The following is a 16,374-nucleotide window of genomic DNA, read 5'->3' on the forward strand; positions in this document are numbered from 1 at the left end:
CCACGTGATAGTGAGATGAGGAATAGGGAGAGAGAGCATTTAAACACGTGGCTACAGGGATGGTGCAGGCGGGAGGGATTCAGATTTCTGGATAACTGGGGCTCTTTCTGGGGAAGGTGGGACCTCTACAGACAGGATGGTCTACATCTGAACCTGAGGGGCACAAATATCCTGGGGGGGAGATTTGTTAGTGCTCTTTGGGGGGGTTTAAACTAATGCAGCAGGGGCATGGGAACCTGGATTGTAGTTTTAGGGTAAGGGAGAATGAGAGTATAGAGGTCAGGAGCACAGATTTGACGTCGCAGGAGGGGGCCAGTGTTCAGGTAGGTGGTTTGAAGTGTGTCTACTTCAATGCCAGGAGTATACGAAACAAGGTAGGGGAACTGGCAGCATGGGTTGGTACCTGGGACTTCGATGTTGTGGCCATTTCGGAGACATGGATAGAGCAGGGACAGGAATGGATGTTGCAGGTTCCGGGGTTTAGGTGTTTTAGTAAGCTCAGAGAAGGAGGCAAAAGAGGGGGAGGTGTGGCACTGCTAGTCAAGAGCAGTATTACGGTGGCGGAGAGGATGCTAGATGGGGACTCTTCTTCCGAGGTAGCATGGGCTGAAGTTAGAAACAGGAAAGGAGAGGTCACCCTGTTGGGAGTTTTTTATAGGCCTCCTAATAGTTCTAGGGATGTAGAGGAAAGGATGGCGAAGATGATTCTGGATAAGAGCGAAAGTAACAGGGTAGTTATTATGGGAGACTTTAACTTTCCAAATATTGACTGGAAAAGATACAGTTCGAGTACAATAGATGGGTTGTTTTTTGTACAGTGTGTGCAGGAGGGTTTCCTGAAACAATATGTTGACAGGCCAACAAGAGGCGAGGCCACGTTGGATTTGGTTTTGGGTAATGAACCAGGCCAGGTGTTGGATTTGGAGGTAGGAGAGCACTTTGGGGACAGTGACCACAATTCGGGGACGTTTACGTTAATGATGGAAAGGGATAAGTATACACCGCAGGGCAAGAGTTATAGCTGGGGGAAGGGCAATTATGATGCCATTAGACGTGACTTGGGGGGGATAAGGTGGAGAAGTAGGCTACAAGTGTTGGGCACACTGGATAAGTGGGGCTTGTTCAAGGATCAGCTACTGCGTGTTCTTGATAAGTATGTACCGGTCAGGCAGGGAGGAAGACGTCGAGCGAGGGAACCGTGGTTTACCAAGGAAGTGGAATCTCTTGTTAAGAGGAAGAAGGAGGCCTATGTGAAGATGAGGTGTGAAGTTTCAGTTGGGGCGATGGATAGTTACAAGGTAGCGAGGAAGGATCTAAAGAGAGAGCTAAGACGAGCAAGGAGGGGACATGAGAAGTATTTGGCAGGAAGGATCAAGGAAAACCCAAAAGCTTTCTATAGGTATGTCAGGAATAAGCGAATGACTAGGGAAAGAGTAGGACCAGTCAAGGACAGGGATGGGAAATTGTGTGTGGAGTCTGAAGAGATAGGCGAGATACTAAATGAATATTTTTCGTCAGTATTCACTCAGGAAAAAGATAATGTTGTGGAGGAGAATGCTGAGCCCCAGGCTAATAGAATAGATGGCATTGAGGTACGTAGGGAAGAGGTGTTGGCAATTCTGGACAGGCTGAAAATAGATAAGTCCCCGGGACCTGATGGGATTTATCCTAGGATTCTCTGGGAGGCCAGGGAAGAGATTGCTGGACCTTTGGCTTTGATTTTTATGTCATCATTGGCTACAGGAATAGTGCCAGAGGACTGGAGGACAGCAAATGTGGTCCCTTTGTTCAAAAAGGGGAGCAGAGACAACCCCGGCAATATAGACCGGTGAGCCTCACGTCTGTAGTGGGTAAAGTCTTGGAGCGGATTATAAGAGACAAGATTTATAATCATCTAGATAGGAATAATATGATCAGGGATAGTCAGCATGGCTTTGTGAAGGGTAGGTCATGCCTCACAAACCTTATTGAGTTCCTTGAGAAGGTGACTGAACAGGTAGATCAGGGTAGAGCAGTTGATGTGGTGTATATGGATTTCAGCAAAGCATTTGATAAGGTTCCCCACGGTAGGCTATTGCAGAAAATACGGAGGCGGGGGATTGAGGGTGATTTAGAGATGTGGATCAGAAATTGGCTAGCTGAAAGAAGACAGAGGGTGGTGGTTGATGGGAAATGTTCAGAATGGAGTACAGTCACAAGTGGAGTACCACAAGGATCTGTTCTGGGGCCGTTGCTGTTTGTCATTTTTATCAATGACCTAGAGGAAGGCGCAGAAGGGTGGGTGAGTAAATTTGCAGACGATACTAAAGTCGGTGGTGTTGTCGATAGTGTGGAAGGATGTAGCAGATTACAGAGGGATATAGATAAGCTGCAGAGCTGGGCTGAGAGGTGGCAAATGGAGTTTAATGTTGAGAAGTGTGAGGTGATTCACTTTGGAAGGCATAATAGGAATGCGGAATATTTGGCTAATGGTAAAGTTCTTGAAAGTGTGGATGAGCAGAGGAATCTAGGTGTCCATGTACATAGATCCCTGAAATTTGCCACCCAGGTTGATAGGGTTGTGAAGAAGGCCTATGGAGTGTTGGCCTTTATTGGTAGAGGGATTGAGTTCCAGAGTCGGGAGGTCATGTTGCAGCTGTACAGAACTCTGTTACGGCCGCATTTGGAGTATTGCGTACAGTTCTGGTCACCGCATTATAGGAAGGACGTGGAGGCTTTGGAGCGGGTGCAGAGGAGATTTACCAGGATGTTGCCTGGTATGGAGGGAAAATCTTATGAGGAAAGGCTGATGGACTTAAGGTTGTTTTCGTTGGAGAGAAGATTAAGAGGAGACTTAATAGAGGCATACAAAATGATCAGGGGGTTGGATAGGGTGGACAGTGAGAGCCTTCTCCCGCGGATGGAAATGGCTGGCACGAGGGGACATAACTTTAAACTGAGGGGTAATAGATATAGGACAGAGGTCAGAGGTATGTTCTTTACGCAAAGTGTAGTGAGGCCGTGGAATGCCCTACCTGCTACAGTAGTGAACTCGCCAACATTGAGGGCATTTAAAAGTTTATTGGATAAACATATGGATGATAATGGCATAGTGTAGGTTAGATGGCTTTTGTTTCGGTGCAACATCATGGGCCGAAGGGCCTGTACTGCGCTGTATTGTTCTATCTTTGGACTGTGGGAGGAAACCGGAGCACCCGGAGGAAACCCACGCACACACGGGGAGGACGTGCAGACTCCACACAGACAGTGACCCAAGCCGGAATCGAACCTGGGACCCTGGAGCTGTGAAGCAATTGTGCTATCCACAATGCTACCGTGCTGCCAATAGATGTATATTCAGTACTTTAAGACAGATTCAATATCATTTAATTAGTATCTGTAGCTCAGTAGAGTGTTTGAACTTCATTTAATTAGTAGTGTAATAATAAATTAGTTTTGTTTCAATCTTTTGATTGGTATATTCTTTGTCAACACTACATCGGACCATTCTGGAAGAAGGGAAAGAATACAACATATTACCAATCATGGTAATATAACATGCTACCAGGAGCAGAAACATAACAGCTGCCAGACCTGCTTTCTGATTTTATTTCAGATTTCCAGCATCCACAGTATTTTGCTTATTCACTTAGATTCAGCTACCCCATGCAAAATAGGCCATTGCTCAACATAAAGAAGGCCTCCCACAAAGCACTATTGGCTGACCAGCCCATTCTGCCCTCCAGGGAACCAGATACTATTCTTGGACTGTGGAGGAAACTCTATCCCTTTACAACAAGGAATTGTTGCTTCTCCAGTCTACAGGTCCAAAACTGAGCCATTTCTTAAATAGCTGTGTGTCACTCCTCGAGATTATTGCCCAGGCATTGAAGATAAAAATTATATCCATATAAATGTAAGATTTTCTAAATCTGATTATAATACCTCAGAAAAAAATGTTGCTTTATTGTATATCTCAGCGAGTTGGAAGCACAGGCTCCGAAGAAGCAAGCGAATATTTCGGGTTTCTCCAGTGATGCCAATGAAACGAACAGCTTTCCGCAGGTCTCTGGAAAGAAGAAAATGTGTAAGTTTCAAAACCGCTGCTCATTACACCACAACAGGAAGTAAGATGTTCTAATGTTCCAGCACAAAGATTTCCGTCTGCTTTCTTTGTACCAAATGGGGATGTTGGCTGATGACTGCACAATTTTCAGCACCATTCATGACTCCTCAGATACTGAAGCAGTTCATGTCCATATGAAGCAAAACATGGACAACGATCAGGCTTGGGCTGATAAGTGGCAAGTGAAGTTCGCACCACACAAATGCCAGGCAATTACCATCTCCAACAAGGAAGAATGCAGCCACTGGCCCTTGACCAGAAACTGAACTGGACAAGCCATAAAAATACCGTGGCCACAAGAGTAGGTCAGAGGTTGAGAATTTTGCGGAGGGTAACTCACCTCCTGACTGCCCAAAGCCTGTCCATAATCCACAAGGCATAAGTCAGGGGTCTGATGGAATACTCTCCACTTGGCTGGATGGGTGCAGCTCAACACTGTACAGCCCACTTGATCCGCACCTATCCACCACCTTCAACATCCACTCCCTCCATCACCGATGCACAATGTGTGTGCCATCTAAAGATGCACTGAAGCAACTCACCAAGGCTCCTGTGACAGCAATTTCCAAACCCACAACTTCTACCACCTTGAAGGACAAGGATGCATGGGATCACCACCACCTGAAAGATTCCCTCCAAACCACATGCTGCCCTGACTGAGAACTATATTACAGTTCCTTTACACTCACTGAGTCAAAATCCTGGAATCCTTCCCTAACACCACTGTGGGTGTACCTGCATTGAATGGGCTGCAATGGTCCAAGAGGAATAAGAATGCTGGCCTAGCCAGCATCAACATGTCCTCTGAAATAATTTTTAAAAAAATTCTAACCATAATATTTCACTGCAAGGATTGTATTAACCAGGACAGGGGTTTATGTTTGAGCAACATCTCAGAATACGCTGTGAAACAGGCTTCTTTTTATGCGTTAAAACAAATAAAACAGTATGAGGAGGAGACTACTGCTGTCAGCTTGCTGTTCTTTTAACTCCCATTAGAACATTTCATTATTGCCAACTACTTGAAATAGTGAACAGAGAAAGACAAGCTCATTTCCACGACACCATGTTGACTTGAACATACACACATCTGAACTGACGGAAATACGTCAATATGCATCAGTAGCAGGAGTAGGCTATTCAGCCCCTCAAGTCTGTTCAAAGCTGATCTGATTGTGGCCTCAACGCCATGTTTATATCTGCCCCCTTCCACTCTTTGACTCCCTTATTAGTCAAGTATCTATCTAGCTCTGCCTTAAATATATTCAATGACTGTCTCTGCCACTCTCTGTGCAAGGAAGCCCCACATTCCCATGATCCTTTGTGAGAAAATAGTTCACTTAACCTCAATCTTAAATGAGAGACCCATTATTTTGAAACTGTGTACTCTAGTTTTAGTCTCTCCCAAAAGAGGAAACATCCTTTCAGCACCCCCTTGTCATGTTTCAAGATCTTATGGCCGGGATTCTCCAAAAACGCGGCTAAGTGTTGACACCGGCGTAAATACTGAAGTGTTCCCATTCTTCATGCCAAAGTAGACAAGTTCACATTTTCCCACATTGTACTCCATCTTTATCCATATCTCTTTGCAGACTCCATGGGCTGGATTCTCCGCCACATTTCTCTTTTTCCCCCGCCGGCGGGATGCTCCATTACGCCGGCTAGTCAATGGGGTTTCCCATTGTGGGGTAGCCCCACGGCGTCGGGAAACCCCCGGACTGCCTGCAAAATGGAGCACCCCGACGGCAGAGAATCCAGCCCCTTATGTCCTCTTCACGATTTACTGTCCTACTTACCCCTGTGCGTAATAGCGTTTATTTAAGTTTAATACACTAGTCTGCGGCTCATTCTTCTCTTCCTCAAACTGAATCCAATATTCAATTATGTTATGATCACTGCTACCGAAGGGTGCCTTAACTATGAGGTCATTAATTAATCCTTTCTCATTGCGCATTACCAGATCTAGAATAGCCTGCTGTCTGGTTGGCTCTAGAACTTGCTGCTTATATTCTTGCTCTTTGCTCGCTGACTCTGAGAAGACCCTCTCATCGTTGTTTATTGCCCCACTGCTCTCAGTGATTCCCTGAGTAACAAAATATGCTCGGAACTGAACTTCACCAAACTGAAAAGTCAGGATTGTAATTGCTAAGTCACTAGGCTAACTGCTAGCAGAATTTACATGTATAAAAAACTTATAATCCTGATCTTAATTTAGATCAATTAATTACTGTGCATGTAAATGCAGCCCATAAAAATACTTTGAAAACAATTCAGATTGTGTATTGAGATGGGTATTTATGCGGCTTAAAATGCGTCACATCTTTGATGGAAGTAATTCTGATGGGAATGCCAAGTGTCCCAAAAATACCTGGACAAGTTTAGATACTTTGCAATAAGTCTGATCATTTCTATCTGCAGGATTGTTTCCTTTCTTTACTGGGCCTTCATCGTACAGTGCTAATATTAACTAACCTATTAAGTTTTTAATTGTGATGTTAATTGAGTTCAAATGTTGATACTTGCAAGTGTAAATTCAGGCTTTTACTTTCATTTGTCATCTCATAGTGCATTTTTCATCATTACAAATAAGCAGGCCAAAATCGATCTGTTGTAAATATCCAAACGTGTCCTAGCCAGCTGAACCATGTCTTTCTGTTTTGTTTGCACAGTATTATGGTTCAATTTACACAGGACATAAATCATTGTTGACCTACTAATAGACATTCATTAGTTCTAAGCTATCTTGAGCACTTCACCTGAACATGTTTTCACTTAAACATAATTTGTAACCATAGACGTAAATATCCTTGTAGCTGATTATTTTCAAAGCAAAGCATTGGATAAATCATTTACAACATTTTATATCAATTCACCTTTGTGTTGTCTGAATCTGGATTTAGAATAAAGTAGGCTTGACGTTCCACTTGGCAGGGAACGCATTGGACAATTTTGAATTGATTTAGTGGTTGGAACTCCATCTAGGGAACTGAAATTATCTTCTAATATCATAATATTCCAAGTATTGATTAAAAGCTAGTCCTTGAACTAAAGTTTGTGATCATTAGCTTGGAAAAACACTAGACTACTGGTTTGCCTTAACGGGTTGATATCCAAAGTTGATTTAAGGGACATAAGGCAAAGGTAAGACACATGGGCGGGATTCTCTCACCCCGGGCGGGCTGGAGAATCGCCGCGGCCAGCGGGAAAATCGCTGCCCCGGCGCCGCTCTATGGGGCCCCCCAGGCGATTCTCCGCCCAGGATGGGCTCAGCGGCCGTACCAAAAAACCCGAGTCCCACCGGCGCCATTCTAACCTGGTCTTACCTGGCGGGACCTCGGCGTGAAAGGGTCCGGGGCGGCCTGTGGGGGGTGAGGAGGGGGTCCTACCACGGGGAGGGGGGGGGGGCTCCGCTGTGGCCTGCCCGTGATCGGGGCCCACCGATCGGCGGACCGGCCTCTCAGGCTGGGGGCCTCCTTTGTTCCGCCCCGGCCCCTGTAGCCCTACGCCATGTTGCGTCGGGGCGGGCGCGGAGAAGGGAGACACATGTGCGGAAATCGGGCCGATCCCACCGTGCATGCGCGGACCTGCGCTGCCCATCTGACGCCGGGATCGGCTGGAGCAGCGTGGGTCACTCCAGTGCCGTGCTGGCCCACTATAGGGGCCAGAATTGCTGATCCTGAGGCCATGTTGACGCTGTCGAGAAACACAACGGTGTTTACGACGGCGTCAACACTTAGCCTCAGGATCACAGAATCCCGCCCATGGAATGAGGTGCAGATTAGCAATGATATGAAAGTGTGGCAGAATAGGCTCAAGGGTCTATATAGCCTGCTCCCATTCTCATATTCATAATATAAATGAGCTAATATGACACATCAAAGATGATATGCTTACCCAGAGACCCAATCAGAAGCCAACAGGGATGCCTTGGCCATGAGCGCACTCTTGCCACATCCCACCGCTCCAAGAAGGATAATCGGTTTTTGCTTTGAATCCTGCAGACTCTCCTTCAAGTTGAGCAAAGTAGCTTCTCTTCCGATGAAAAATGCAGCTCTTTTGAAAGATTAACAATACGAAACTTCCAATTACAACAGCAGTGATCCTCACGCAGAAAGCTATTTTTCTCCCCAGAATTTTGACTGTTGCAAATTCATTAATCAATCACACATTTGTACTGAGTTTGCAATGTTTCTCATCAAAATAGTAATGTAAAATGTGCAATGTTGGCATAATTAATAACGTTAATCACAACCACAATTTTCCTTATTCGTTGTTGGGATGTGGGGTGTGATTCAACTAAAACATTTCTAAGTGTCATTTTGGGTGAGTTTGACAGGCTGTTTCCCGCCAGCTTTTTGGGTGGGATCCACACCGGTATCCACCACACTTAGGCTGGAATTCTCTTTCCGTTGTGATTCATTCTTCTTGGTGGCATGGCACCCCCTCCCGCAAGTTTCCCGGTGGGATGGCTTCAATGGGAAACCCCATTGACAAGCGGCAAAACTATAGAATCCCGCCAGCAACGAACGGCGTGCTGCCGAGAAACACGCGGTGGGGGACCGGAGAACCCCATCCTGGTCATTTTGTTGGGCCTTGGCGAGTTTCTCCCCGGTCCAGCCAACATTTAGAAATTTTTTCAGCAATGGGTAGCTGAATCGGGCTGCCATTCTGAAAGGATGCCTCGATCACTTGAGTGTTCCCCACACCCACCCAAGTGAGGACACCCCAGTATGGGATCGCTAAGGCCCTCCACCCTTTTCTGGCCTATTTACCCCCTCTTTTGGCCCCCTTTCAAGACCCTCACCCTTCACCTCTCCAACCTTTTATGAGGCCCCTTCAAACCCACCCTTCATACTCCCCTCATCTCCCCTTTCATGAGCATGGCCCCAGTCAGGCCCTGACCCATGGCAGTGCCAGGGTGTCAGTGTCAAAGTGCCAGGCTGGCAGTGCAAGGTGCCTGGGTACCAGAGGGAGAGCCAGGGTGCCACCCTGCCTTGTCCCCGACCACCCCTGGGTCTCCAATGGCCTGGTAGACCCCCACCCCCCCAGGTGTTGTTACGCCTGGTCCATGTTTGTGTGGACCAGAACTAAACAGTGTCGGGTCGAGGCCTCGCTGTGGAGTCCATCATTTACTGGGCGCCAGGAAAATCCAGTGCATGCATATTTTAATGAGCTAATGGCTCATTTAAAGATACTGATCTGAATCTAACTCAGCGTGGGCAGGATCCAGATTGCAATGTCTCACGGGGTTTGCTTGAATCTCACGAGACATTTTGAGCGTCGCAAATTGGACTATTAGCAGCCAAAATAGAACTCATCAAAATGGAGTGGAAGCAGGTCATCCTTGATCCCGAGGGACTATCTAAGAAGAACAAGGAGATACGTTTTTGATCTCAGGATACCCAGTGATATGGGGAGTGGGCAAAAAGTTAAGCTGAGGCAGAAGATCAGTCATTATTGTATTGAAGGGTGGAGCGGACTTGAAAAGCCAAACGGTCTCCTCCTACACCTATATCTTATGCTCTTATGACCAGCGTGGGGATCATCCCATTTGACGTTGCTTTTGTCCTCTCTAGATTTTATACTCTTCCAGCACAGGTGATTGGTTTGGTATCGGGAGTGTGAACCATAATTTTCCAATTTTTTGTTAGGCTTCTGGCACAGAGATCAATTCTGATGTGTCTGCCATCATCTCAGATCTAGGTCAAGTAATAAATGTTGGACATTCTTGGTTTATAATGCTTCAACCCATCTCACACATTTTCACACTGAACTATATTGTGCCACTTTCATCCTGAAGTTAAATCCAGACTCCTAAATGACCCTCTTATGGACAGAACTGATCTCTTCACACATCTTCTCGACTGAGCAGTACTACACTCCGTATGCTCAACCGATGCCTGTGCCTATGTATTTACATTGTGTATAGGCATGTCCAATGTTTTTTTCATGTATGGAATGATCTGTCTGGACTGTATGCAGAACAATACTTTTCATTGTACCTCAGTACACGTGACAATATATCAAATTCAAATTCAAGTTCAAATTCAACTCAAATCCCACATGTCACAGTAAGAGCAGCCTGAAGAAATACAACAAAGGTTTACAATTGTATCAGAGCAAAGCACTTTTGGAAACAAAACTAGCTTTGATAGGGTCCAATTAAACCAGCAGCAACTCAACAAGGCTCCTCTGACAGTCAAATCCATGGCCTCTACCACCTAGAAGAACAAGGGCAGGAGAACCCCACCACCTGAGGATCACCTCCAAGCCACACACCATCCTGACTTGGAAATATATCGCCGTTCCTTCACTGTCGCTGGATCAAAAGTCTGAAACTCCCTTCCTAACAGCACTGTGGATGCAACTACACTTCATGGACTGCAGTGGTTCAAGAATGGGGCTCACCGCTGCCTCCTCAAGGGCAATTAGGGATGGACAATAAATGCTGACCTAGCCAGAGACGTCCACATTCCATAAATGAGTAAAAACAAGTAATGTTCTAGTTGCTGAATTATTTTATTTACCTCCCAGAAACGTACTTATCCGATCACCTGTTGTAAAGGGAGTCGGCTCTAATTTGAAATGTTAGTCACGATGAAGTTGTTAGTCACCCGTATGTTCTATGAAACTGTTGTAAGACTCACAGTGTCTGGCAATGATGGACATGTTCGAGAACCTCTTCCTTAACCCAATTCTTTGTTGCTTGGCTCCTACTTCTTCCTTCTGACACTCTCTTGGTAGTCTGTGAGCCAACATTCCTTTGAAGAAAAAAAACAACTTTAATGTTCAGCAAAAAGTTGTCTTCTACCAAGGTGCAAAAAGAAATTACACATTTAGCTGTTCAAAATTATGGCCGGAATTTTCTGGCCCACACCGTCGGTGGGATCTTCCAGCCTATCGAAGTCAACAAATGTTGGAATGGCTCACCACATCTGCCGCAGGTGCAAGGGCTGCTATGGGCCTTAATATGTAAATAAATTATTTTGGCTAGGATATTCCGCTCCTGATTGCATCGGGAGGGTTTGACAACAGGAGCGGAAAATATTGCGAGACAAGCCAAATTTTGTTTTACATCGACGTAAACAGGTGATGCAACCCACTCCCACACCTATTGTTTTCAACTCCAGCATTGCAACTCTCCCCCACCACAATTTTGCTACTTTCACACATTTTACAGTTTAAAAAAAATGTAAATGCTGTACTTTTGATGGCGAACAATGAAAATTAGGAGAATGCAGGTTGTCTCTTCATTCCGAACCAGCACCTGAAATGGGTCCTCAAGATCTGATATGGACAGAAGGGTGTAACTTGTATAAAGGCCTCACATCTGTCAGTGGGAATTAATTCTGACAGCGTACAAGGTCTTCAATTTCTGAGTCTTCAGATCAAAAGCATGATCTGAAAATTCTAAGCCTCCACAAATGTAAGATATAGATTCGCAGCAAAGCTTCAAAGGCTTGGTTGTTGCATAAGTATTTCTTCATAATCATAGAATCATAGAATTTATAGTGCAGAAGAAGGCCATTCAGCCCATCGAGTCTTCCAAGGGCACCAGTCCATGGAAAGTGCACCCTACCTAAGCCCACACCTCCATCCAATCCCCGTAACCCCACCTAACCTTTTTTTTGGACACTAAGGGCAATTTATCATGGCCAATCCACCTAACCTGCACATCTTTGGACTGTGGGAAGAAACCGGAGCACCCGGAGGAAACCCACGCAGACACGGGGCGAACGTGCAGACTCCGCACAGATAGTGACCCAAGCCGGGAATCGAACCTCGGACCCTGTGGTTGTGAAGCAACTGTGCTAACCACTGTGCTACCGTGCCGCCTCATATGTCACTGACACACGGAGGAAATCTTCTCACATAGACCTCTACTGCTTTTCATGGGATTTATTTTCAACTTGAAATGAATCGCATTTGAGGAAGGTTTGAGGAATAGGTGAAGTATATTTTTCTGTTATCTACAAAGGTTGATCACCGCATTAAAAGCTACGTCCCTGCTTCGAGTGTTTGGGTCTTTCTCGGGGCACAAACTAAATCTAGACAAGAGTGAGTATTTTGTGGTGTCTCGGCCGGGGGTGGGGGCAGGGGTGGGGGCCTGCCATTCCATAGGGCAGAGACTCACTTTAGGTACCTGGGGGTGCAGGTTGCCCGGGAGTAGGGGGGGCTCCGCAGGTACAACATGTCTAGTTTGGTGGGGAGAGTGAAAGCTGATCTGGCAAGGTGGGATGGTCTCCCTCTATCACTGGCGGGTCGGGTACAGGCGGTTAAAATGAACGTGTTGCCGTGATTTCTGTTTATTTTTCAATGCCTGCCGATTTTCCCGCCAAAGGCTTTTTTAAGAGAGATTGAGGGAAGAATTACTTTGTTCATATGCGGAGGGAAGGTGGCCAGAGTTAGAAAGGTGCTGCTACAGAGGGGAAGGCAGGCAGGGGGTTTGGGTCTTCTTAACCTGATGTATTACTACTGGGCGGCGAATGTGGAGAAGGTGCGGAGCTGGGTCAGAGGGGTTGATTCCCAGTGGATCAGAATGGGAGAGAGTTTGTGCAGGGGGTCGGGATTGAAAGCACTAGCAACAGCGCCGCTCCCGATAGCCCCGGGGAAATACTCAGGGAGTCCAGTAATAATAGCTTCATTGAGAATTTGGAGGCAGTTTCGCCAACACTTCGGGTTGGGGGCAGGGTCAAGGGAAATGCCGATTCGGGGGAACCACAGATTTGAGCCAGGGAGGTGGGATGGAAATTTTCGGAAATGGGAGTAGAAGGGGATTAAGACACTAAAAGATTTGTTTCTTAGGGGTCGGTTTGTAGGATTGAAGGAGCTGGAAGCGAAGTATGGGCTGGAGCAGGGGGAAATATTTAGATACATGCAGGTTCAAGATTTTGCCAGAAAGGAGATATAGAGCTTCCCGGAGGAACCGGCCTCCACATTGATGGAGGAGATGCTGACGACAGGGGGACTGGAGAAGTGGGTAGTGTCAGCGGTTTACGGAGCTATTTTGGAAGAGGAGAAGGCACCACTGGAAGGGATCAAAGCAAAGTAGGAGGAAGAGTTGGGAGATTATATGGAGGAGCGGTTCTGGTGTGAGATGCTCAGGAGAGTGAATGCCTCCACCTCGTGCGCGAGGTTGGGACTGATATAGCTGAAGGTGGTACACAGAGCACACCTCACGAGGGCGAGGATGAGCCGATTCTTTGAAGGAGTAGAATATGTGTGTGAACATTGCCAGGGGTGGGGGGTGGGGGGTGGGGGGGGGGGGGGGGGGCGTGAGGCATGATCAATTTGGCTGGAGACGAAGTTGAATTCAAACTGAGGCTTTATTAGTATCTGATGTGTGGCTTCCCACAGCAGCTGACGAAATGGCTGCGAGCTGAAGGCCACGCATATTTATAACCCGGCTCCTGGGCGGAGCTAGCATGCAGGGGCCCAGGTGAACCTGTAGTGCAGGTTCTACCGTACAACCCTTAATATAAGAACACAGTGGTTTACCACATTCACCCCCTGTGGTGGATAACTATATACAGTTAGGCAGGGGTGGTGGATAACTATATACAATTCGCAATCTTTAATATTTACAGAACAGTAAAAAATTGTCTCTGGTCATCTGGTAGGCTGGTCAGAGATTCTGCCGGTCCGGCGCCTTGATCGTCCTCTGGGATCGACGAAGTGGAGCCGGCGATGTTGGTGCTGTCGTGGACGAAGTTGACTCTGGGAGCCTGCCGAAATCCTCTTCATCAACGGGGGCGGGCAGGGAGAGGACGGACAGTCCTGGGGGGGGTGATGCGTGGAGCAAGTGCACCCTTTCCACCAACGGATCCGCCTTGTGGAGCCGCACATGTTTACGGAGAAGCACGGTTCCCGGAGCTGTGAGCCAAGTTGGGAGTGATACCCCGGATGTGGACTTCCTGGGGAAGGCAAAAAGACGTTCATGCGGTGTACTGTTCGTAGCAGTGCAAAGTAATGAGCGAATGGAATGTAGTGCATTAGGGAGGACCTCTTGCCAGCGGGAGGCCGCGAGATTTCTGGACCGTAGGGCCAGCTGGACGGCCCTCCATACCGTCCCATTCTCCCTTTCTACCTGTCCGTTTGCCCGGGGGTTGTAGCTCATCGTTCTGCTGGAGGCGATACCCCTGCTGAGCAGGAACTGATGTAGCTCATCACTCATGAATGAGGATCCCCTGTCACTGTGGATGTAGGCGGGGAAGCCGAACAGAGTGAAGATAGAATTAAGGGCTTTAATGACGGTGGCAGACGTCATGTCGGGGCATGGGATGGCGAAGGGAAAACGGGAGTATTCATCGATCATACTGAGGAAATACGTGTGTCGGTCGGAGGAGGGGAGGGGGCCTTTGAAATCCACGCTGAGGCGTTCAAAGGGACGAGAGGCCTTCACCAGGTGCGCGTGGTCCGGCCGGTAGAAGTGCGGTTTGCACTCTGCACAGACCTGGTAGTCCTTGGCGATCGTCCTTACTTCCTCGACGGAGTAGGGCAAATTTTGTGCCTTAATGAAGTGGTACAACCGAGTGACCCTGGGTGCAAAGGCCGTGCAGGGTCCGGAGTCAGTCTACCTGTGCGCTGGCACATGTACCTCGGGATAGGGCGTCTGGGGGCTCGTTGAGTTTGCCAGGGCGATACTTAATCTCGTAGTTATAGGTGGAGAGCTTGATTCTCCACCGCAAGGTTTTGTCATTTTTGATCTTGCCCCGCTGTGTGTTGTTGAACATGACCGTTGGTCAGTGAGGAGAGTGAATCTCCTGCCGGCCAGGTAATGCCTCCAATGTCGCACAGCCTCACCGATAGCCTGGGCCTCCTTTTCGACGGATGAGTGCCGAATTTCGGAGGCATGGAGGGTGCGGGAAAAGAATGCCACGGGCCTGCCTGCCTGGTTGCGGGTGGCGGCAAGGGCGACATCCGATGCATCGCTTTCTACTTGGAAAGGTTTTGTCTACAGCGTGCATTCCAGCTTTGGCAATATCAGCTCTGATCCGGGCGAATGCCTGTTGGGCCTCGGCCGTCAGGGGGATATGTGTGGACTGTATGAGTGGGCGGGCCTTGTCTGCATAGTTTGGGACCCACTGAGCGTAATACGAGAAGAACCCCAGGCAGCGTTTGACAGCCTTGGGGCAGTGGGGGATGGGAAGCTCCATGAGGGGGCGCATGTGGTCGGGATCGGGCCCCAGAACTCCGTTCTGGACCACGTAGCCGAGGATGGCTAAGCAGTTTGTACGGAACACACACTTCTCCTTGTTATACGTGAGGTTGGGGAGAGTGGTGGTGTGGAGAAATTTAGCGAGGTTGGCGTCGTGGTCCTGCTGATCATGGCCGCAGATGGTCACATTGTCTAGGGACGGAAATGTGGCCTGCAAGCCGTACCGGTCGACCATTCGGTCCATCTCCCTTTGGAAGACCGAAACCCCATTGGTGACGCCGAAGGGGACCCTAAGGAAGTGATATAGCCGGCCGTCTGCCTCGAAGGCGGTGTATGGCCAGTCCGATTTACGGATGGGGAGCTGGTGGTCAGCGGATTTCAGGTCCACCATTGAGAAGACCCGGTACTGTGCAATCTGGTTAACCATGTCAGATATGCGTGGGAGGGGGTACGCGTCGAGCTGCGTGTACCTGTTGATGGTCTGGCTGTGGTCCACGACCATTCGGTTTTTCTCCCCAGACTTAACCACTACCACTTGAGCTCTCCAGAGGCTGTTGCTGGCCTCGATGACTCCCTCCTGAAGCAACCGCTGGACCTCGGACCTGATGAAGGCCTTATCCTGGGTGCTGTACCATCTGCTCCTGGTGGCGATGGGTTTGCAATCTGGAGTTAGATTGGCAAAGAGGGAAGGAGGATCGACCTTTAGGGTCGCGAGGCCGCACACAGTGAGGGGTGGTAAGGGTCCGAATTTAAGGGTCAGGCTCTGGAGGTTGCACTGAAAATCCAGGCCAAGGATAAGTGCAGCGCAGAGGTTAGGGAGGACGTAGAGGCAAAACCGTGGAACGCTACGCCTTGGACTGTGAGCGTGACCGTGCAGTACCCCTGGATCGCTACGCGATGGGATCCGGAGGCCAGGGAGATACTTTGATTGGTAGGGTGTACTTTAAGGGAGCAGCGCCTTACCGTATTTGGATGTACAAAGCTCTCGGTGCTCCCGGAGTCCAGTAGGCAGGAAGTCACGTGGCCGTTGACTTTCACGCTGGTGGATGCATTGGTCAGAGTGTGTGGTCTGGACTGGTCGATTACGATGGATGCGAGTCGTGGTTGATTG

General features: G+C 48.0%; 1 protein-coding gene across 2 annotated transcripts in view; it reads right to left on the bottom strand.

The window, feature by feature from the left end:
• LOC140429174 (uncharacterized) overlaps positions 1-16,374 on the bottom strand; it is a 254,567-nt gene that overhangs the window by 136,060 nt on the left and 102,133 nt on the right. For both annotated transcript variants that reach the window (XM_072515841.1, XM_072515842.1), the window contains exons 12-14: positions 10,753-10,866; positions 8,000-8,158; positions 3,925-4,048 (exon numbers count right to left, since the gene is read on the bottom strand). In XM_072515841.1, coding sequence (XP_072371942.1) covers positions 3,925-4,048; positions 8,000-8,158; positions 10,753-10,866 — 397 coding nt within the window. The remainder of the gene's footprint in view (positions 1-3,924; positions 4,049-7,999; positions 8,159-10,752; positions 10,867-16,374) is intronic.

This window comes from Scyliorhinus torazame, chromosome 9, assembly GCF_047496885.1.
Source record: "Scyliorhinus torazame isolate Kashiwa2021f chromosome 9, sScyTor2.1, whole genome shotgun sequence".
NCBI lineage: Eukaryota > Metazoa > Chordata > Chondrichthyes > Carcharhiniformes > Scyliorhinidae > Scyliorhinus > Scyliorhinus torazame.